The sequence below is a fragment of the Phacochoerus africanus genome, chromosome 3 (genome assembly GCF_016906955.1).
Source record: "Phacochoerus africanus isolate WHEZ1 chromosome 3, ROS_Pafr_v1, whole genome shotgun sequence".
NCBI classification, from domain to species: Eukaryota; Metazoa; Chordata; class Mammalia; order Artiodactyla; family Suidae; genus Phacochoerus; species Phacochoerus africanus.
In genome coordinates this window covers 110,086,595-110,111,684 of record NC_062546.1, presented here as the reverse complement: position 1 = coordinate 110,111,684, position 25,090 = coordinate 110,086,595, and the positions used below count along the sequence as shown (strand labels likewise).

General features: G+C 40.5%; 1 protein-coding gene across 2 annotated transcripts in view; it reads right to left on the bottom strand.

Moving 5' to 3' along the window:
* Positions 1-25,090, bottom strand: part of WWC2 (WW and C2 domain containing 2) — a 182,258-nt gene that overhangs the window by 64,916 nt on the left and 92,252 nt on the right. The window contains exons 2-4 of one of the 2 annotated variants that reach the window (XM_047772309.1): positions 21,625-21,734; positions 10,280-10,483; positions 9,434-9,510 (exon numbers count right to left, since the gene is read on the bottom strand). In XM_047772309.1, coding sequence (XP_047628265.1) covers positions 9,434-9,510; positions 10,280-10,483; positions 21,625-21,734 — 391 coding nt within the window. Of the gene's footprint in view, positions 1-9,433; positions 9,511-9,628; positions 9,667-10,279; positions 10,484-21,624; positions 21,735-25,090 lie in introns of those variants that run through there. The other variant, XM_047772310.1, reaches the window with a different exon arrangement.

Sequence of the window (25,090 nt, the reverse complement as noted above, 5' to 3'; positions counted from 1 at the left end):
TCTACTCTCATTCTCCAATCCACTCTTTCGTTTGTTTGTTTGTTTTGTTCTGCCTTTTTAGGGCTGCACTTGCAGCATATGTAAGTTCCCAGGCTAGGGGTCAAATCTAAGCTGCAGCGGCTGGCCTACGCTATAGCTATAGCTACATGGGATCCCAGCCACGTCTGCAACCTACACCATAGCTCACGGCGACACCCGGATCCTTAACCCACTGAGCAAGGCCAGAGATCAAACCCGCAACCTCATGGATCCTAGCCGGGTTCGTTTCCACTGAGCCACAAGGGGAACTCCCTCCCCAATCCACTCTTAAATGTAGGACACAGAATTCGAAAACAATGTCCTTAGGTCACAGCTAAGGATTACACTAATGCTGACTTGCAAACCTGGCACAATGTGGACTCTACTAGGAGGCAATAGTCAGAGCCAACACTCACAAGCACTTCAGGTATTCTAGGCACTGTGCTAATATAAATACCTGCTTTCATTCCCCACAACTACCCTATTAGACAGATACTGTTTTAGTTCTCATTTTGCAGGTGAGGCATCTCAGACCTAAAGATTTTTTTAAACTGTCAATTATAAAAGTTATAGTTATTAATGGCATGATCATATGTGGAATATAAAAGGAAGACTAGAACTGGAGCAAAATGACCTAAATAAAATTTATGGCCCTTATTCTATATTATAAACTTCAATATTCCTATATCTCACCCAAACTGGAAGGTGAGAATAGTCCCAAAAGCCCCAGTGCCTTTTTTTTTTTCTTCTCATACACACTGAACTTTTGGCAGCTGGAGCCAACTATCAAATTTTACAGACCTATGTCTATGGACTCAGATCTCACACCCCAGAGCCCTAAATTGGAGGCAAGAGACCCCTGACTTTTGCACATTCCCTGCCTTCTATACTGACTACACCAAAGCAACAGACATTCTGAATTGATTCTAAAGTTATTTCTGAAAACCAGAAAGATATTGTGATTAAATGTGATAAGCACGACTGGAAATCATAGAGACTCTTACCATTTCTTACAACCCTAGTGTGTAATGAGTTTTCTTTTAAAAGAAGGAGAAAGAAGATGACAATGAAAGAAAAGTAAATTCTAGAATGGGTAGGCCTTGGAAAGATCACAAGACAGGCAGGTTTCAGAAGTCTGCCCTAAAAGTGACCCTTGCAACATTAAAGTTATAATGAGCATGATGACATTTTCCTAATGACTACCTTCCCTTCTCACTGCTCTCTCCATTGTCGTGTGGGAGCTCCCTAAGCAAGCCAACAAAGGGCACCTGTCACCTGGTTCTTCTGGAAATCATTCTCTTCACTGTTGCTTCCACCTTACTGAAAGTCCTCACCACCTGCCTCATCTCTCAGGTCACTTCAAAGAAAATGAGAAATCAGCTCCAGAGAGTCAAAAGATCAATAACAAAAACATGTCTGACTTTACTAAAGAATAATGGAAAACTGAATCCCAGATGCTGTTAGAACCATTTGTGGTGATTAATAAATGGATTCTGAAGAGATGACTGAATATATATATATTGTCTTTTGTCTTTTTAGGGCCACACCTGCGGTTTATGGAGGTTCCCAGGCTAGGGGTCTAATTGGAGCTGTGGCTGCTGGCCTACACCAGAGTCAGCACAATGCCAGATCCGAGCTGTGTCTTCGATCTACACCACAGCTCACAGCAATGTGGGATCCTTAACCCACTGAGTGAGACCAGGGATTGAACCTGCAACCTCATGGTTCCTAGTCAGATTTTTTCTGCTGCGCCACTATGGGAACTCCAAAAATATATTTTTTAAAAACTTAAACTTTTGTTTAACAACAATAAAAAGGAAATAACAAAACAAAAACTACTGAGACAAATTATATGAAACATTTTGGAAATATACAACCTTGAGATACAAATAATGATACAAATACTGAAGGTCAAGGCTACATCTTTTACTTCTAAATAAAACAATAAATTGCCATATAATCCAGCAATTCCGCTCCTAGCTTTATACCTAAGAGATATGAAAATGTATATCCACACTAACACTTGTGCAGAAATGTTTGTAGCAGTTCTATTTATTAATCAAAAGTGGAAACTCAATACATGAAATGTGTTATATATCTGTACAGTGGAATATTCTTCAGCTATAAAAAAGATGAAGTACTGACACATGCTACAACATGGATGAACTTTGAAAACATTATGCCATGTGAAAGAAGCTGGTCACAAAAGAAGACCACATTTGCATAATTCCCATTATACAAAATGTGTAACAGAATAGGCAAATCTAGAGAGACAAAATATAAACAATGGTTGCTTGGGCATTGAGGGTGGAGGTGTGGGAAATGGGCAGTGATAGCTAATGGTCTACAGGGTTCCCTTCAGGGGAGACAAAAATGGTCTAAAACTAGATTGTGATGATGGGTATACAGCTATGAATATACTAAACCCCACTGAATTGTACATTTTAAACAGGTGAATTGTGTGGTGTGGGAATTATTTCTCAATAAAGCTGTTGAGTTAAAAATAAATAAATTAGCAAACAAAAACAGAAAAGGTAGAACATTACACACAAAAAAACCCTCAAATCATCTTAACAAAGACAAAACTGAAAATCATAGGGTCATTATATACCAACTCAACTTGCAAAAAAATAAATAAATAAATACAAATGATAAACACCTGGTCAATGGCTTCCTAGTTCAGATTAATATCCAAGGTCCATGGTGGTCTCCAAGGCCAACACATTCTGTCTTCATCTCATCACCAAGGTTACCTCTCTCCCCTCTTCTCTGCTCTCACGTTTTCTCCCTCTATTGAGGACATACTTGACTTTTTTGTTTGTTTTTAGGGTTGTACCTGCGGCATATGGAGGTTCCCAGGCTAGGGGTCCAATCAGCGGTATAGCTGCTGGCCTACACCACAGCCACAGCAATGCGGGATCTGAGCTGCATCTGTGACCACACCACATCTGTGACTACACCACAGCTCACGGCAATGCCAGATCCTTAACCCACTGAGCAAGGCCTGGGATCGAACCCGCAACCTCATGGATGCTAGTTGGATTTGCTTCCACCAAGCCGCAACAGGAACTCCCCACACTTGACTTCTGATTGTTCCTTGAAGACCCCATGCCTTCTCTTGACACCTGGACCTTTACGCTGCTCTTCCTCACCTAACTTCACCACCTCCATCTAGTTTTTACTCAAATGACACCTTCTCAGTGAGACTGACCCTAAATACTCTATTCAAAATGATGATCAGCCCGCCTTCATTCTTTATGCCCTGTTCCAGAGCAATTATTTTTAGTTGGATTGATTAAAAACAAAAAACTAGAAGCTGAAATTATCAAAATGCTTTGTCTGTATAAATTGGAATGATTAATGATTTCTGTTTACTCTGTTAGTGTAGTGAATAATATAATTTTCAAATCGTAAACTGTACAAATCTAGGATAAGTCCAACTTGGTCCTGACAACCTATTTTTAAATGTTCCTGAGTTTTATTTACCAATATTTCGTTTGGGATTTTCGTATCAAAGCGCATGAATATGGTTGGCTTATTTTTCTTATTAGTTTGTCAGAATTTGGTTATATGACCCTAATCTTCAGTGTGTCTCTGGAATTTCACTGATAGTAACAAGGCTAGTCAGATTTTTTTCTTTGAGTAATTAAAAAAAGTTTTTTTTAATTTTTATTTTTTCAGCCACAGCATGCAGAGGCTTCATGTGGGATCTTATGTCCCAGACAAGGCATTGAATCTAATATACACATTCGTTACAGTAATAGAATGTGGTCTGCACAAAACTTTAAAATGTACTGAAGCTAGTGTAATGGCCCAATATGGGGTCAGTTTTCATAAAGGTACTCAGTGTGCTTGAAAACAATTTCATCCTCTACTCTTTTGCTGGCATGTTGCACATACATTTCTTGGATTACACTTGTCAACCATGTTATTCACCTAGTCTATACCAATTTTTTGAATCTGCTTGATCTACCAATCCTTCAAAGTTATACTGAAATCTTCCATTATGATTGTGAATTTGTCATTTTCTCCTTGGATTTTCTGCCAAATTGTGCTTTATATATTTTGGGGTCCCATATTTTAACAGATTCCTTACAGATTCATAGCCTTCTTTTTTCTTCTTAGTAAAGCATTTTGCCTTATCTACCCCTTCCAAAATTAACAAAGCGATACCAGCTTCGTTTTGGTTAGAATTTGATTGATGCCTCTTTTTCCCTTTTTTATTTCCCCTCCAATATTCTGCAAAATTTTATCTTGTTTTCTCTTCTCTACTCCTAAGTTACAATTCTGATATTGCATCCTTATAATATTGATTCTTCTATTTAGGAAAAATGTATGACTCTCATTATCAAAATTAAAATGTATGACTCTCATTTATATCCCTCAACAAGGTTTTATAATTTTCTTTAGATAGGACCACTTTGCATTTCTTGATTAAAGTTATTCCTAGGCATAAGTTTTGTTAACTTTATCATGTATATGATCTTTCGCATTATATTTTATAAGTGGCTGTGACAGGTATGTAAAAAATATATTATATACATATATAATACACATATATTCTATTTACCTTATTTATAAGTTCTAATAATTACTCCTTTAACTCTTTTCCCTCACATACAAAATGATATTTTAATCACCTTTATTGCTAAATAATCTATAATAAAGTTCATCAAATTTAAAAGTATAATATGATGAGTTTAGATAAACATATATACTCATGTAACCACCAGGTGGTCACCATAATATTTCTTCATGTCCCTTTGCTGTCCACCCCCACCTGGCCCCTAGGAACCACTGTTCTGCTTTCTGTCAGTTTTGTCTTTTTAAGAATTTCTCATACATGGAAGCACACAGTAGGTAGTCTATATGGCTGGCTTATTTCACTTCTCTTATTGCCTGTGAAATTCATCCACATCACCCTTTTGATGACATTTTATGGATATACCACAATTTATTTATCCATTCATCCTATGATGAACCTAAGGGTTTCCAGGTTTGGGTAGTAAGAATAAGGCTCCTGTGAATATTTACACTCCATCTTTGTTTGAGTACATGCTTTCGCTTTATTATTATTATTATTATTTTTGTCTTTTTGCCTTTTCTAGGGCTGCTCCCACAGCATATGGAGGTTCCCAGTTTAGGGGTCAAATCAGAGCTGTAGCTGCTGGCCTATGCCAGAGCCACAGCAACGTGGGATCTGAGTCGAATCTGCAACCTACACCATAGCTCACGGCAATGCCGGATCCTTAACCCGCTGAACAAGGCCAGGGATCGAACCTGCAATCTCATGGTTCCTAGTCAGGTTCGTTAACCGCTGAGCCACGATGGGAACTCTCCATGCTTTCACGTTTGTGTAAACACTTACAAGTAGAATTTCTGGGTAACATTTTAAGTATATGTTGAACTTTATAAGAAACATATTTAATATAAATAGATATTTTCATGGACTCAGGAGGCTGATTAGGATTATGTCAAGGAAAAGCATCAAAGTATAAGGAAATTTTTTCTATTATAATATCTTCATCTCACACAGTTTCACAGAGCTTAATCTCCAAGGTCCTTCAAAAATTGAGAATGAGCTTTGCAGGCTATACAGGATCATTTAAAATTGAGCATTTAGAAATCATTATTTCCCTGTTCCTGTCTGCTTAGACTGTATACTCTCTCACAGAAGAATTTAATTGCATTTAATTTTGTAAAAGGTCATGAGCATGAAGATATCCAAGGGTTTATGCATGGAGATGGAGAAGTCTAGAGTCATGGCCAGAGAGACTGATTTGGTAGTTTACTCAGGTGAGGAGAAACCAAACATCTCCTCCCCAACAACAGGGTGATGATGAAGGATTTCCTCTGATGTATAATTATCTAGCCTGCAGCATGGTACCCTTCAAAGTTAGAAAAGGAGGTCAAAATCATTAGAGAGAAAGAGAAAAACAAAACATTATGAAATCAAAAACTGTGATTGTGTTAGAATTTCACTCTTCTCAAGGTCTGAGTATGCTTTTTGAAAAACAAAAAACACTACTGTGTTATGAATTTTAATCACTTCCAGCTGTTAGTGTGTCTTAGTGATAAGACCAGTTCTCCCATTAAGCATAATATCTTCCTCTCACTTGCTTCTTTTCTTTGGTGAAGGTGGGTCAAGTCAGATCATTCTTCATTTCACTCAAACTTGACTAAGACTGTTGCACTACTTTAATATCCAACAATAGAAATTCCCTCTGGACATCTTAAGAGAAGAACCATGCCTACTGCACAGCTTGGTGTTGGCAAAGCAGGATCACGACATCTCCCATAAACCCCGAGATCAGGAAGTTGCCACTGAAAGAACTCAGGGTGGAAGCTAAGTATAAAGATGTTACTCCTTTTCAGTCAAAAGACAATCCTTATTTGTAGCAATTTGCCTTCCCAGGAGGCATATTCCTTTTCCTTTAAAGTACATTGCAATGACTTTTGTATGTTACTTAACACCAGTGGTTAAAGTCATAGTTTGATGTGCACATGAGTTAACTCTATTCACAGTTACAAACTAGTTCTTATACTCAGCTGCCATTCTTGTATTTTTTAATTTCTTTTCTTTTCTTTTCTTTTTAGGTCCCCACCTTTGGCATATGGAAGTTTCCAGGCTAGGGGTCGAACTGGAGATAGAGCTACTGGCCTACATCACAGCCACACAACAGCAACATCAGATCCAAGATGCATCTGCGACCTATACCATGCTTGATTCTTAACCCACTGAGTGGAGGCCAGGGATTGAACCCTCGTCCTCATGGACACTAGTTGGGTTTGTTATCAGAGCCATGAAGGGAACTCCAGCTGCCATTCTTTTAAAATCTATGCCCAAGACTACAAATAGGTGAGACTGACCTATTTTTCATTAATTCAATAAAACAAATGAAGCGTATCTACTAATACTGTTACATTAAAACAATCAAGCATGAAACCAGTGCTTGACTTTGCCTGAAAAACTGTTACTATGACCAAAAATGCAAGCAGGTCCCCTGAGACATCAAAGCAATGAAGAATTAGCTAATTCATGAGTTACTATTTCTGTGGTATTACCTTGTGAAAGGAACTACTGTACAAAGGGTTTCTTACAGGGTAGGCCAGCTAAGAAAAGCTAGGCTATCAAAATCCACAAAACTCTGCTCAAGTTACCCACCACTTCTGAATGGCTGGGACATTCTCAAAGAGCTCCCTGGCCAAAATGGGCACAAATGGTAGAGAGGGCATCATCGGCCCTGCTGGCATCAAACCATGACACAGGTCAAGATATCACAACAGAACACAGACTACAAGGGCCAGTGTGCTAAGGAAGCATTTCTATAAAAAGGCACTTGTACCTACAGGAAGTGTTAAACACCTATTCAGTAATGGAAGAGATGCTCATCTTTCATTACAGTTATTTATTTATTTTTGTATTTATTTGTGTATTTATTTATTTACTTACTTATTTTTGTCTTTTTGGGGCTGCACCTGCAGCATGTGGAATTTCCCAGGCTAGGGGTCAAATTGGACCTGCAGCTGCCAGCCTACACCACAGCCACAGTAACGCAGATGTAGGTTGCAACCTCAGCTCATGGCAATGCTGGATCCTTTAGCCCACTGAGCAAGGCCAGGGATCAAACCCACATCCTCGTGGATACTAGTTAGATTCTTAACCCACTGACCCACAACAGGAACTCCTCATTACAGTTATTTATGAATGTCTTTTGCCCTCTTCTTGAAGGAAGCACCATTTTGAGGAGGGCACTCCTTCCTGACTCACCTCTTTGGTCTCAAGTGTTGACATACATAAATAATACAGGCTTCTGATATTAAACCTGGTGCAAAATCAGCTTTTATTTACTGCTTTAGGAGACAGGTCTGGGGAACTGATCAGCTGGGATCTTCCAAGATCTCCTCAATTGAAATGCAGCTCCATTTCCTTCTCAGGGAAATGTGTGAGATATCCTATATGCTTTTATTTTAAACTTCCTCTGTTAGTTTGTATCTTTCCAGAAGGGATTAAATAGACAGGTTATGATACCCTGTTAAGGTATCCCATTTACAATGTGTCTTACAAAGAATTGAAAAAATGCACAACAGAATTAAGCTGAAATCAATAATATAAGAAAAGAAAATCCCAAACTATTTAAAAACTAAGCAATACACTCATATGAGAAATCATTAAAAAATGGAAAATATTTCGAACTGACAATAAAAATACACAATTTGGAGCTCTCTTGTTGGGCAACAAGTTAAGGATCTGGCATTTTCACTACAGCAGCTCAGGTTGCTGCTCTCATGTGGATTTGATCCCTGTGTAGGACGCAGCCACAAACAAACAAACAAACAAAAAAACCCCACTCAATTCAAAAGCTGTGGGATGTAGGCAAAAGCCATTTACTGAGAGTAATTTAGAGCTTTAAGGGCAGATAACAGAAAGTAAGAAGGCCCAAAGCTGTGTGTCAGTATCTGCTAAAGCTGAAGCTCTGAATGCTTTCTGACACAGCAATTCTACTCCTATTTGCATAACCAAAAAAAACATGCACATATGTGTACCTGAAGGAATGTATAATAGATGTACTTTAAGGCCTAATTTCTAACTACTAGATGTTGGAATCAACTCTAACATATACTGATGGTGGAAGAAATAAAGAATTCATGGTATCTATACAAAAGGGGAATGAATGCTTTACAGCAATACAAGTGGATGAGTCTTGAAATGTTGTTCAAAAGAAGCCATCATTAATCCATATGGGAGCACTCCATGTTCACCAAGTTCACAACAATCAACTCATCGGTCTGCTAATAAAGGTACCCTCGTGTCACCTTTAGACAGAAGGATGAAGATGGTGAGGGGATACCATGAGTGCTTCTGGGGTCATGGCAATGATCTCCTTCATGACCTATGTACTGGTTGCAGGTGTTTATTGACTTGGTGAAGAATCTTCAAGACTCCCCAAATCAAGGATGTAAAAGCTCTGACCTTAACAGCAGAGTGTTTAAAAGATCAGCAAACAAGCCAAGAGGAAGTGTGAGGCACTGGTAAAGTTTGACCTAGAAAAGGAAATGACTTGGTGATGTGAACTGTGGGCATCTTGAAATATTGGGTTGTCTGATGAAAGAGCAATCAAGCTCAGCTCTGGAGAAGTATTTCAGCACAATAAGGAAAAGTAAGTTTTTGAGACTCAAATTCTGATGCAATATACTAACTACAAGTAATAAAACTGCCCAGTAGTGGAACAAACTCTTCCTCAGTAACAAGAACAATCTCGATCATGCATGCCTTCTAAAAAAAGTAGAAAGACCAACCTCCCTAAGGATAAGGGGAGGGGGTCCTACACTGAATAAAGATGGCAGATGACCTCAATGTCCCTTCCTGATTCTATGCAGATGTTCAATGCAGAACCGTAGTAAAAAATCTTACCCTTAATCGCGTAGTGGAGATCTCAGCTTTTAAAATATCAGGGTCATATTTAGTACTGGATGAAGATCCTGAGAATACTTTCAAAGGGAAAAAAAGAAAAAAAAAGTAACTTGTACAAGCTGCCTGACTAATTGTCAACTTGGAATTTACAAACTCTAAAAACAACAAGATTCACATGCTTCTGTGGATACTTACTTAACTTTATAACTCCTTTATTGTCATTCATCAGACACCTAAATATAAAAAGTCATCTTCAAACCTTTATAATTTTTTTTTAAAAAAACTCAATAAAAAGGAGTGTTACAAAGACCCCAGTGCCTCATTTTCTTCTGAATCTTCTATCTACGGACAAAATCTTAGAGGATCTTATTGCAGGTACCAGAGCTTTGCATTATCCAGAAATTCATAATTAAAGTAGAACTTTGAGCCCATCATAGCTGCTTCTTTAAACAAGGCCAGGTCCATATTATTAGTTTTTGAGATGAGAGAGAGAGAGATGAACTCAGGTGGTCAACAGAAACTTCATTCTAGCTAGGGGCTCCAGTTTTAGTTTTGTCCCAGTGAAAATATTGTACTAGAGTAACAAAAAGGGCCAGATTATTTACCCATTTCAGTTCATGAAAAGATAAAAATTAATTCCCAGCTGAGGAGACTTTTATCTGGAATGGAGTCAAGGGTTTTTACTGAGAAATCTGACGTGTGCCCTCGGCCTCATGTGGCTTTGAGGGACCCCTCCTGCCTGGGAAGCAACAGGACTCAAAATGAAATCCCACAGAAACCCAGTGGCCTTCTGTTACCTACAAATTGGTCCCCATTTCTAAGGTCTGAAGAGCACACTGTACTTACAGCTGGTACGAGAGCTCGACTTTTCCTTGTAGGCATCATTCAAGCGGACGTATTCGTCCAGGGCCAGCGCCAGTCTTTGCTCTTTCACATGGTACAGCTCCTTCTGCGTTCTGAGAGCCTCCTGGGCCACTGACAGATAGTCCTTGAGCATTTTCTCCTGCTCCCCCCTCCATTGTTTTCTTGGATCTTCAATCTGTGTGGTTTCTGAAAATATATCAGGTAGGTTATTCTTTAGAACTTCATGGTGGGTTTTTTTTGGATTATTTAAGCTTTTTAAAAAAGCCGCCATCCTTAATTCTTATCTTCTCTAAGTAATCTATTAGTACTACAAAGTGATGTTTCCAGAAATTTGATAAGAGTTTTTGTTTTATCTTACCCAGTGCCTTCCCACTCCCACCCCTATTGGGTTCTTGTCAACAATTTATTCTTCCCACACGATGTTACCAAAGTGAGCACAGCAACCGGCTATGCTCAGGTCATTCCTTTCAGGAACTCTCTGGCTCCTCAATACTTTCAGGATAAAAGCAAGCTATTACTGGCAGCATTCAAGCCATATGATCTGAAGCCAATCTACCTCCCATGGCACATGCTTCTGTTCATTTAATCCAGGACTCGCCACATCAGTGCTACTCAAAAGTCTGTCTGCAGACCAGCATGGGTCCATGAACTCTATTAGTTCTGCAACGGTAAGTACGAAAATCAGGAGGAAACATTTTGAAATGTCTACAGCAATTTCATACAGTTATTGTCTATCTGTTGATTCTAATAATAATACTGGGGCTTGCATTTTGTAATTCTTTTTTTAACTTTTAAAATTCATTTTTATTGCATTTTATTAAAAACAACAACAACAACAAACCAGTTAGTCCACAGTGGATGAGAAATTTTAAAACAAACAAATAAGAAGATGGAATCCTGGTCCCGGAGTTGAGAAGAATCTCCAAAGGCACAGCCCTTGGTTCTGCATTTCTGCACTCTAGCATCACCTAGAGAGCTCTAAAATACATCTAAAACCAATGAGAGCTTTTTCAGGTGGAAGCCAGGCAATGGCAGGTTTACACGCTCCCCCAGTGATTCCCATGAGTGGCTGTAGCTAAGAGCCCGTGCTCTGCAACAGCTCACACACCGCCTCCTGGATGGAATTATGAAATTATTCAAACTATCCCGTCCTAAACTTGCTCAAATCTGCCTCCCCTGCCTCACCCTCTCCTCTCCGAGGAAATCACAATAAAAGCTCTGGCTCAAGCTTTCTCCTGCACTCCTTCTGCCTCCTGACTGAGCCAGGTGCCTCCCCACATGGCCCTGTATAGTGTGATATGGCCCCATTCTCTTGGAAACTGTACGTGGTACTATGTTTTCTGATGGCACTGACCTCCTTGTGTTGTCACTCAGTCACCTGTGGAAATTAAATCCCAGGTACAATCAAGACAGATGGATTGTATGGGCTGTCCACTGCATGAAGATGAGGACCAACCTGTCCCTGACAAGTTAGGATCAGAAAATTAATTTATCAGTTTGGTGAAATGACCAGTGGCATGTACTGTCTTCAAAATGCTTTGTGTGTGATTCTCAATCTTAATGTATTTCAACTCAATATTTCTGGCTTCCCCCAAGGACTGCAGTGAGTCAAAACCAGAGAATGACAGGAGGCATTCTGCTGTGACCACAAGATTCCCTAGAAACCAGGCTGGTTCTGGAAACGTTTAACCTGGTGTCCAGGGATGAGGGATAATACCACAGTGTCCAGACTGGGAGGCCTGGGCCAGCCAGAGGCACAGCCACCACTGCCTCAGAGCTAAAGCCCTCCTTTTGGTCACTGGCTAATAAAAACTCAACTTTCTTTAAAGTAGTAAGTATTCTGAACACTAATTTTTAAAGATGTAAATACTTCAATATGAGGCAAATCTCATATAATTGTGGGGGGAAAATATGCTAGAGTCGAGATACAGGAGGGGCCGGTGCGGACAGAGAGCCCTCCAGCCAACAATCTTCAAGGACATCATCACTGGGCAGCCTCACCATCTGGGGCACACAGAGAGTAGACAGAGCTCAGCCAGCAAGACCCTAAACTTCTCCAGATTTCTTATAACTCAGGTCTCTGACTATCCAAATATGTCATATTGACCCGACTTAAAACACAGAATTCACCCTCTAACAAACAGAAATTTATGGTCTTAAAAAAGTGTTGATAACCATGGATGACCCACAGTGATCCTCACCTCCTAGTATTCATGCCCCTTGAATACAGGCTAGACCCAGACTTGCTTGGAATGAATGGCACTCAAAGAGAAGGGATATCACTTGAGGCTGGGATACAAGAGGCCGTGATTGCCATCTTGCTCTCTCTGCCCTGCTCTTCTTGGCTTTTTTGCTCTCATGGAGCAAACTGCCATGTTATAAGCCACCCAATGGACATAGCAAGGAATGAGGGGGGTGACTGACCAGCAGCTGACCAGGAACTGAATCTTGCCAACAACCCCAGGGAAGCAGACCTCCTGCAGTCATGCCCCTGGCTCGCTCAGGGCAGGCAGCCCATCAGAGACCTGCAGCCAGAGGACAGCTCGGCCTTGTTTGGACTCATGACCCACAGAAATGGTGAGATAATAAATGTATTTTAAGCCACTAAGTTTGGGGATAACTTCTTATAGAGAGATCTATAACTTGTAAACTAAGCAGAGATGATACAAATTGAAAATGTATATGAAAACTTGAGACAGTTATAATAGTTATAGTAAGGTAAGTACTCCCAGTTTTCTCTCACTATCTTAAGAGGTATATTTCTAATATATTAATCTATTTCCCTACCTACTGGCGAATTAGCATACTGTCAAATAAAATGCTTATCATCAGCTAAATTGCCACAAAACACAGAAAGTAACACTGACTGACACGTAAATGAATAAAGCACTGTAATAATAATAATAAGAAGAAGAACAACAACAACAACAAACATAAATTATCAGCATTTGTTTGGGTAGATGAGCAGAAAACACTCTAGTTGACTGATTTATATACTGGATGCTACAATAGATTCAGCAGGAAACTGACATTTCTGAAATACCGCACCATTCAAATAGGAACTACAAAAGAGGGTCCCTAGAGGCACCTTTGAAGAAGGCTTCATAAAGCAGGATTGGGCTTCATCTCCATCAGTTATATTTGCTGAAAAGATCTGTGAAGAATATTTATTAAATGTAAATACTCAGAAAAGTATATTATACAAACATGGTATTTTTATAAGACCTGGTGGCCTTGGGAGATCATTGTATTATAATGCAATAAAAGTTGCATGTTGTCTACTATAGGCAAGAAATATTAGATGATATACTGTTAAAACATCATGTACCTCAAGGGAATTCACATTCCGTCGGGTTTGTGTATGTGCAACTGTATAGATAGTGAACACATTGTGAGTTACAAGAGCTTATCAGGGAAGACATTAGACTCTTCAAAGGAACATTATTTCTGTCTCTCATGCATATTTCTACTCTTTCTGTTGTGCTCAGGAAGAGTGAATGAAATGAATATGAGTAACTCTGCTTATCTTCTTTTTTCGAAACCATCTGCTATGCTTATTTGTTACCTGTTTGTTCCTTCCACGGAAAATTATTGAGCATCTACTATATGCACTAGAGGAAACAAGATCTTCCGACATAATCCCTCCTTCCAAAGAACTTAGAAAATATAGAAGAAATTGTGACACAGGAATTAGAACAACAACAACTTTATACATCAGAAAAGGGTAGGCGCCCTTAGAAGAGAAAGGTTAAGTGCCACGGCAGTTTAGAGACACAGGGGTTTCCTCTGGCTGAAAAAGTAAGGGCCCTCGGAACAGGCAGTGATTAGTAGGGCTTTGAAAGGTTCAGACAAGAGGCCCTTCAGGACTTACTCCTGTTTACTGCCCTAGCCCTTTCCCCCAGCCCCACTCACATCAGCCTTCAGCGGCACTGAACTTCTTTTCTTCCTTTCATTAAGGCCTCCTCAGACCTCTGGCTGTACTTGTGGGCCTTCCTTCTTGCAGGCAGTTCCTCCTCCCAACTGCCAAAGCTTCATCCCCTTGTTCTCCTGGCTGGTTAACTTAGCCATCCTTTGGGTATCAGCTTAAAGTGCCTTCTCTAAGTAGCTGCAGCCCTGTCCTTGAGAATGGATTTAGTGCTTTACTTGTTCTCCGTTGTTCTGCGCATGATGGTCTTTCCTTGCACACTCTGCTTTCTCCCTTCTGCCCCAGTGCCCCTCGGGGGACGAGCTATGGTTTCCTGAACATCAGGTTAATAAAGAGGAAACTGATTTTGTAAGCAACAGTGTGCTGCAGAAAGCTTCTAAGGAAGGCCACGAAAGGATCTTAGTTATATTTTAGGAAGCTCATCTGAGAGAAATGTGAAGTTTTAGAGCTGAAATGATTGTGCAGAAATTTTTTTGGATGAAAGACTGTACATTAAAAGAAGCAGTTTTATAAACTGCATGCAATATAATCCCACTTGAGGTATAAAATGTATTGAAAATTCTGTGTGTGTTTTTGTGTGTGTCAATATGAAAAAGTCTGGAAAGATGCACATTAAAAAGGTTTAGAATACTTAGTTATCCATGAGTTGTGTGAATATGATTTGTTTCTTTATTTACCTACATTTTCTACTTTTCTCCTATGCATCTCTATTACTTTCATAATTTTTTTTTTTAAAGAGAAAGTTGGGGAGTTCCCAGGTGATGCAGCGGGTTGGGGATCTGGCTTTGTCACTGCTGTAGTGCAGGTTTGATCCCTGCCCCAGGAACTTCTGCATGCTGAGGTTGCAGCCAAAAACAAAACAACACAAAGAAAAAGGAGGATTTCTCTGGTGGCTCAGCAGGTTAAGGATCTGGCGTTTTCACTGCTGTGGTGCTAGTTTGATCCCTACCCCAGGAGCTTCCATATGTCATGGGCATGGCCCAAAAGAAAAGGGGGGGGGGACAGGAACAAAAGGCACAAGGTAAGGAGGGTCCGAATTAGGAAAACAGCAGTGAAAATGAGGCTAAAGGAGCAAATCTAAAAATACATTATAGAGGAAAAAAATCAACAGGAATTGACAAAGTGATTCTACATTTTTCAGTTCAGTAACCATGAGGGCTATGATGTTTTGAAAATAACAAAATCATAGGGAAAACTGAAGAACCCCATTTTGTACTACATAGGTAGCAGTGTCCTATAGCTGGAAATGTCTGACAAACAGGAGAACAGTCAGAGCCAGAAAGACAGACGGGGGAGTGGTTCACACAGCAAAGAACAGTCCAGCTGTGGACGAAGAACAGCATTCAAGGGGAGGAGGGTGAGGCCACACCTCCAGGGAGTGACAAGGTAAGGGACTCTCAAAAGGAGTATAAGCAAGTGAGGAGAGAGAGAAGGACCAGTCTGAAGTGAGGAAAATAATGGCTTCAAGAAGAAAGGGAGGAGTTCCCACTGTAGCTCAGCAGTGATGAATCTGACTAATACCCATGAGGACATGGGTTCCATCTCTGGCCTCACTCAGTGGGTTGGTGATCTGACGTTGCCATGAGCTATGGTGTAGGTGGGCAACTGTAGCTTCCATTCGACCTTTGGCCTGGGAACTTCCATATGCCATGGGTGCAGCCCTAAAAAGCAAAACAGAAAGAAAAAGGATAAAAAAAAAGAAGAAGAAAGGCGTAGTTGTCTACCTCAGCTCTACATCTGGGCAGAAGAAAAGGATGACTGTGAGTGAGAAGAGGTCCTTGGACTTGACAACAATAGGATATATGTCAATTATCACATGTCAGTGATGCTAACTCCTAAGTGTCACTACCAGCATAAGGCATTTTACGTGGGATATTTGAAGTATCCGAGTTTTTTTTCTTTATAAAATATCTTAACAGTTTACCCTCTGAAGAAAACACAAAGGATGAAATAAGATAAAGATGAAGTAACAGGACCAAAATTTTATTTCCTTTCTTTTAAAGGAAACAACTCCATAGAAAACATCATATACACCTGAGGAATGTTCATCAAACCCAAACACACGTGTTGCTTCAAAGTTTGGTTTAGGGTGGATTTTCAGGAGTTCTTTGTCCTGGCTCTGGGTTCTGTGTCAGATAGGTGTACAACAGAACAGTCTTCTGTGAATGATACCGAGTGTGTCAGTAGTATACTCCGTAAAAACATGGGGAGTGAAAGATTCCACTCACAAACTTGAACACACACACCATTGAAATGAAATTCTAGAACAGGCAAAGCTAAGCTGTGATGAGAGAAATCAAAATAATTTCAGCAGTGGGGCGGGGATGCCTGGCAAGGGGCAGGAAAGAACCTGATGAAGGTAGGGGTGGAAATATTCTGTATCTTGAGTGGAGTGACAGCTACACAGGACTATACATTTGTCAAAATTCATTGAGATACACACTTATAATCTGTGCATTGCCTTATATGTAAGTGAGACCTTAATTACTAAAAGACAAAAAAATCTAAGGTACAACTCTGACCCTAGCAGAAAGTGATTTACCTCTGGTTGTAGTGGTGATATCAAAACTTAAAAACAGTACTTTTAAATTACTTTCTAGTTTGGAGTTCTCACTGTGGCACAGCGAAAACGAATCCGACTAGGAACCATGAGGTTGCGGGTTCAATCCCTGGCTTTTCTCAGTGGGTTAAGCTCCGCGGTGTTGCCATGAGCTGTGGTGTACGTCACAGACATGGCTCTGATCTGGCGTTGCTGTGGCTGTGGTGTAGGCCAGCAGCTATAGCTCCGATTAGACCACTAGTCTGGGAACCTCCATATGCCTAGGGTGCGGCCCTAAAAAGACAAAAGACAAAAAAAAAAGAATAAGTAAATAAATTATTTTCTAGTTAGTTACAAACACCACCCCATCAACATCTATATCCCCACACACAGCCACTAAAAGGTGAGTTCTATCATAAAACACTCAAGGCCTAAAATAACATCATTGTCAAGGTCAAAATTTTATACTTCTAGATATTTAATACTGTTACAAAGAGATAGTATTAAACAGCCAAACATTCTTTATTTCATTTTTTATTGAAATAAAGAGAAAATAATGCTGAAACTATACAACGTCAAGACACAACATATGTGTGGACCAGCTGTTAAGAGAAGATAATACCATTTGCTTCCTAAATTACTTCATAGAAATGTCTTAAAGATTAATGAGATAATGGACCAGGTCCTTTTTAGTGGGAAAACTACTTGCTATGGGTAACTGGGGCAATTTGGGGCACAGTCAATACATTAGGCTGCCAGGATATCATAACTGCATCAAAGCAAAATGGTAGCCTTAAAAATTTATATTCTGATAATCAAGTTTTAGCCTATTCAGAATGCTGTTTTCTGAAGCATAATTTATAATTGAAATGCACTTTAATTTCTTCAAAAACAAACGGGAAGCTTTTAATCTGTGAGTTAAACAATAAAGCTCTTCCTTTCCTCAAGCATGGAAGAGCCGATTATCATATTAGGCATCCAAAGACGGAGAGATAAAGATGCAGCCACTGTCCACAAGAAGCTCACAATTAGTGAAGAAAAACATACATATAAATAATTTAAATGCAATACGACAAGTACTTTTTAAAAATCCCTAAGTACCAGGTGTTATAGAAATACCCACACCAGGCACCTAGTTCAGAATGGGGGCGGGTCCCTGTGAGGCAGAGGGTCAGGGGCCAGGGAAGGCCTTTGGGAAGCAATGAGGCCTGAGCAAATGGACCTAGAAGCATATGTCAATCGGCTAAGAGGAAAGGCCTAGGGGCTGGGCAGAGTGACTGGGGCTGAAACCAACACACGCAAAGGCAGAGAGCCAAGGGAGGGCAGGGCACACTGCAGTATTGTCCAGTGCCAGGGAAGGACAGGGCAGGAGGGAGAGTGGAGGGTAGCGGGCACACTGCAAAGAGCCCTGAGAGACAAATGCGGTCATGACACAAAGGCTTGCAGGATGCAAACAAGACTAGTACAGAAATCCTGATACATGTACAGGTGAGGAGGGAAAGGGCAAGAGAAAACTGGGCAGGAGCAGCCAGGTGTGCAAAATAAATTCCAACAGGAGGTGTCACAACATCCAAAGGAGTAAAGAGCAACAATGAGAAGGAATAGCCCTCAGGGACAGGGATGTGGCAGCTCCAGACCAAGGAAGACAGGCTGGGGTGCTCTTTAGATTCCATCATCCTGAGGACCTCAGCAACCTCAGGAGAGCTGTTTCTGTGAAACGATGGGGAACTCGGAGGAAGTGAAGTTCGTGCAGACTGGGTGTGGCTGTCAGTAAGTTCTGTGGTGAAGGAAAAAGAGAGCACCATGCTGGTGAGCACTGGGGTCGAAAGACAGCTCTGCATGTGAGTTAGTGGGGTAGTGAAAATAAGAGTTAGAGGGAGGATGAGCGTGAGGTGAAAGAGAGAGAAGATGAAATTGATAGAGATGGTTATTATATATTTATTTGTTTTTGCTTTCGGTAGTTTTCATTTGGTTTCATTTTGAGATTCTACAGTGTTTAAATACTAAGACCAAAGAACCTTTAGAAACTGAAATGGCGGGAGAAATTTTTTAAACCAGGAAAAAATTGGTAAAGATACTAAAAAGGGGAGGAGAATGGAATATGAAAGTTATTAAGAGGGATCTTTGGGAGGTAGGGGTGAGTGGTTCAGAAGAATTCCTCTTCCACTGAGAAAAAAAGAGCCCTAGAGGCGGATTTACTGAAGTCTATCAGCAGTGGGAAGAAAGGTGAGGTAATTAATTTTCTCATTTTGGTGCCATAAACCCTTATTCCTGTTGAACCAGGACAGGAAGGTTTGTTTCTGGTTCCTCAAATATTATTTAAGGAAAAAAAGCCAAATTTTTATTCATATAAAATAAGTATGAAAGTAAGATTTAAATGGTTATTCATTTCAGATATTCCAGAGTTATTTATTTTCAATAACATAACAATGAATTATAACTGTTTAAAATGAAGTTTACTTTACCAAAAGTAGCCCCTTCCATCATAACACTAAAATATTTGGTTGTCAGTCACTGATAAGCAATAAAACCTAATACAGAATAATACTGTATTATTAGGTTTATCAGAAAATACAAAAATAGGGACCTAATCAAACTGAAAAGCTTTTGCACAGCAAAGGAAACCCAAAAGAAAACAAAAAGACAACTTACAGAATGGGAGAAAATAGTTTCAAATGATGCAACTGACAAGGGCTTAATCTCTAGAATATATAAACAACTTATACAACCCAACAGCAAAAAAGCCAATCAATCAATGGAAAAATGGGCAAAAGACCTGAATAGACATTTCTCCAAGGAAGATATACAGATGGCCAACAAACACATGAAAAAATGCTCAACATCGCTGATTATAAGAGAAATGCAAATCAAAACTACCATGAGATACCACCTCACACCAGTCAGAATGGCCATCATTAATAAATCCACAAATAACAAGTGCTGGAGGGGCTGTGGAGAAAAGGGAACCCTCCTGCACTGTTAGTGGGAATGTAAACTGGTACAGCCACTATGGAGAATAGTTTGGAGATACCTTAGAAATCTATACATAGAACTTCCATAGGACCCTGCAATCCCACTCTTGGGCATCTATCCGGACAAAACTCTACTTAAAAGAGACGCATGCACCAGCATGTTCATTGCAGCACTATTCACAATAGCCAGGACATGGAAACAACCCAAATGTCCATCGACAGATGATTGGATTCGGAAGAGGTGGTATATATACACAATGGAATACTACTCGGCCATAAAAAAGAATGACATAATGCCATTTGCAGCAATGTGGATGGAACTAGAGACTCTCATACTGAGTGAAATGAGCCAGAAAGACAAAGACAAATACCATATGATATCACTTATAACTGGAATCTAATATCCAGCACAAATGAACATCTCCTCAGAAAAGAAAATCATGGACTTGGAGAAAAGACTTGTGGCTGCCTGATGGGAGGGGGAGGGAGTGGGAGGGATCGGGAGCTTGGGCTTATCAGATACAACTTAGAATAGATTTATAAGGGGATCCTGCTGAATAGCATTGAGAACTTTGTCTAGAAACTCATGTTGCAACAGAACAAAGGGTGGGGGAAAAAATGTAATTGTAATGTATACATATAAGGATAACCTGACCCCCTTGCTGTACAGTGGGAAAATAAATAAATAAATAAATAAAATAAAATAAAATAAAATGCCTAGAACATTGTTTGGAAGAAAAAAAAAAAAGAAAGAAAATACAAAAATAGGAGTTCCCGTCTCAGCCCAGTGGTTAAGGAATCTGACTAGGAACCATGAGGTTGCGGGTTCGGTCCCTGGCCTTGCTCAGTGGGTTAAGGATCTGGCGTTGCCATGAGCTGTTGTGTAGGTTACAGACATGGCTCAGATCCCGAATTGCTGTGGCTCTGGCATAGGCCGGCGGCTATGGCTCCAATTCGACCCCTAGCCTGGGAACCTCCAATGTGCCACGGGTGTGTTCCTAAAATGACAAAAAGACAATAAAATAAAATAAAATATAAATAAAATGAAAAAGTAAATTTACAAAAAAGAAAAATGAAGACCAGTATTATATTAGACCATCTGAATAAATTTTTTAAGAGTGTCTAGAAAGCTGAATATAAATATAAACACTCACAATATAAACAGACATACAAAAAACACTGCTTCAAGTATGTTATTTAAAAGTTGTTCACAAATGTAATAAATTCATTGAGTAATATAAAAAAATAAAATGAAAATAAGGGGAAAAAAAAAAGTTGTTCACAGCCACAGTGATTCTCTGCGCTAGGCTGACCGTGTCAGGGACATGACAGATCTAAAAGCTATTAAAGTGAGAGATGCTTCCCTTCTGATCACAAAGAAATCAGTAAACAGAAACAAGATGTTTCTTGTTACAGTTACAGCTGCATCTTCCAGAGTCGCTGGCCAGTGTCAATCCGTCCCTCAACCCCACCGTGACACACATAGCCTTGCCATTAGGTCAGAATGCACCCAGGCCTGCCTCTTTTTGTGGCAAGGACAGGAAAGGCGGGACCCCACCCCGAAGGCACAGTGGCTGTGGGGAGAGGAGCCAGATGCCCATGGTCTCCACAGGCCCCAGACCTGCGCTGAAAAAAACTTGCACCCCACCAGGCAGGTAGACAGACAGACTGACAGGCCAGACGCCTTTCTCCCTTTCTGCCCCCAAAAGCCCAACTCGATCCATGTGCCCTAAATTCCAAAATGGACATTTCAGTTAAATATTAATCACTGGCAAGTGGAGGTTTAAAATAAAGAAATTCGCTTTGTACAATGTTGACTCTTTTGTATGACTCTAGATTTGGGTAGATTGCTTTTTTGATATGTTTGCTTGTACCACAAAGGAAAACTTACTGTTTATGTGATCGATGTAGTAGACACCAATCTGAGGGTCAAAACCGGCTTCCCATCCCCACGGAAGCTCATCGCCAACACAATCAGCAAATGACAAGGGCTTCGTTAACCTGTAACAAACCGGAATCAGGGCACAGGTGACTCTTTCCATCAAACCACAGGTGTCAAAATTCAACTCCCCAACCACATGTTAAGTGTTCAAGTTGCGTTTCCTTTTCATTCTTGATTCTTTTTTTTTTTTTTTGTCTTTTTGCCATTTCTTGGGCCGCTCCCGCGGCATATGGAGGTTCCCAGGCTAGGGGTTGAATGGGAGCTGTAGCCGCCAGCCTACGCCAGAGCCACAGCAACACGGGATCCGAGCCGAGTCTGCAACCTACACCACAGCTCATGGCAACACCGGATCATTAACCCACTGAGCAAGGGCAGGGACCGAACCCGCAACCTCATGGTTCCTAGTCGGATTCGTTAACCACTGCACCATGACGGGAACTCCTCATTCTTGATTCTTTATAGAGTTTGCACTTTGGTGCTTGAAATCTTAAAGGAAAAAAAACAAGACTAAAACACAGAGATGAGTATCCAAAAAAGCAGCCGTAAGTCATAATATCCTTTTGAAAGTTCACAGCCTGATACTAGAGGTAAATCTGTACAATAAAAAATGAGGCCATCTTAAATTAGGGCAAAGTCTAAGTTGAGAGTCAGAAGGGTTGGGATCTATCTGAATAGCCACCCCATGAACAAGGACGGTCTGCCCCGGGGTCCTGGGGCCAGCATCATGGAAATCCACGCGTCAGGACCTCTGAGACATTGTGTACATGGGGCTACGCTGACGTCAGAACTGCATGCTCTTCTATATGTTAATCGACTGTGAAGTTCACTGAGAGCTCTCCTTGAGAGGAGGGACAAAGAGATCCCGTTTCTATAGGTACCTTGTACTTAACAGTCCCTCATAAAATGGCTAATGGAAGCAAACACATCAAGTGTTTATATATCAAGATGATCTCACCCTTTGTTTTTGTTTTTTATCCTTTTCTTTTTTCTTTTTTTTGTCAGGGGAGCTGCACCGGCAGCATGTGGAAGTTCCCAGGCTCAGGGTCAAATCAGAGCTGCAGCCGCCGGCCTACACCACAGCCACAGCAACACTGGATCTTTAACCCACTGAGTGAGGGCAGGGATCAAACCCACGTCCTCGTGGATACTATGTCAGGTTAGTTACCGCTGAGCCACAACAGAAACTCCTGATCTCATCTTTCGAAACTGTCTTATACTTTGTCCTTAAGCTTGAAAACTAGTGGGGAAATCAGTTATCTAAGCAGAAGACAGGTTTCAGAGTTAATTGTGGGGTGATTTTCTCTTTCACTTCGTTCCTTTTCTCTTCAGAGGCTTTCCCCGGCTGCTAGAGGGCCAGCACCACAGATGAGGGACCCCTCTGCTGTAGGGTGATTGACCTCAGGTGACATCTCTTCTAATTTAATGCTCTGGCACCACCAGCATGGTTCCTACACAGGAACACACCTGGAATCTCTGTGATCCAAGCTAATCAAGAGCAACGATTTCATAGCTCAACTGAAACACAGGTCAGTTCCAGGATCGCACCATTCAGCAGAATAACAAAGGGCATCCTCTAAAACATGAAGAGGAAGGAATCCCCTTCTTCCCAGGTACGGCTTGTGACAGCCTTCCTCCAAGGACATGAGACACCAAGGGATGAGGGGGGAAGGGTCTCCTTTTCTCCTCGCCTGTCCACAGCGGCAAGTCCGCTTCTTGAGATGGCTCCCGGGGCACCGGCCCTGGAAGGCTGGTACGCTAACAGAAGGAAACACGGAGCCAGCGTAGCCACTGACCTGCTGGGGCCTCCCTGCTGGGCCACTCTCGATACCTCAGGTTCCTTCTCTTCATTTTAAGAGGTGGTCACATCCCCCACACACAGACACACCCCCATCCTCTCTCTGCAGTTTAACTATCTGCTTAGATTAACAGGAGGATAAAAAGGGATTAACTTAGAAAAGTGTCTAGGACGTGGGTAAGCAGTCCATAAATGTGAGTGATTATGAATACAAGCATGACAAGTGAATGTTCTCCCTGACTCTCCAGCAGATCCGGGTCTGGCAGCATCACCTAGAGCTGTGTTTCTCAAAGGACAGTCCTCACGACCAGCAGCGTCTGCCTCTGGCAACGGGTGAGAAGCAAACCCTTGGGTCTCTAGCACAGTATATGCCTTCAAATCAGAAACTCTAGGGCCCAGTAATGTATGTTTTATCAAGCTTTCCAAGCAATTCTAGAGAATCTGGCTCAGAAGTTAAGAACTTGAAATTCCACATCAAAGGGACCTGGAATCAAATCTTTGTTCTGCCACTTACCTGGCAAGTTATTAACCTTGAAATCCCCTGTTTCTCAATCTGTTTTTTAAAAAAGGCAGGGATGGGGGGGGGCGCTGTGGAGATCATGAAGTTTAAATGAGAACCAGATAGTGCCAATGCCTGACAAATGGAAGCTTCAGCATGTATTAGATGAGTGTTAAGCAACACGCCCAAATCTGGCAACTTGCCGTATTCACTTTGCAAACCTCAAGTCGAACTTAATCTGAGTCAAAAAACTGTTGCACTTAGAATTGTGCTCAAATCCCATCTTACATCATAAAAACTGCCCAGGAAAAGTGAGTTTTCTTTTAACAAAGGAACCAGATACTATCAAAAAGCTCCCCCACCGAGGGAAGTGGCTTGTCTTCATACTCTGTCTGTAAGATTGATCTTTGACCACAAAGCCCCTCAAATACTGTTCTACTTGAAGATTCTCCTTTCCCAAACTCCCTTATCTCTGCTGTCTAAAGGCATGCATCCTGAAGCAATGAAGAATCAGGAGACATGGAAATGGTAACTTTAAATGATAAAAGAGAGGTAACAGACAAGTTTTATCCTGGCACCAAATCAACATGTTTAGGCATGGTGTGAATATATTTACTACTTTAAGAATCAGAAGTCACAAGTTTCAGAACTTGCACTATGATTACAAGTTAGGGTAACTTGATTGCACCTGGAAATAATCCAGGTTTTGGTATTAATTGTTCAACAGATAATAAGCATTCATTAAGATGTTTTCTCCATACCCTATCAATAAATAAAAGCATTAAATATATATTTATAAATTACAAAATTTTAATTCTTATCCAAATTATAAAACATAAATAGAATAACATTCTCAGGTACCAAACAAACAAAATTAAGCACTCCATTATGCTGCTATCCTGGTAAAGAAAACATATTACTATGATATGCTAAGAAGTAAACATGAAACAAAAATAACAGATGCATTCCAAAATTAGAAATAACATGCCTCAGAACAAATACAGTGAGCAGAAATGGTGATTAGCTTCTAAATTTCTTCCTCTTGTTTTGCAAAAGGAAATCTCTGAAATCTTTGATGGGAAGGAAGTGAAAACTGGATGGAGTTTGCTGCTTCCCCACAA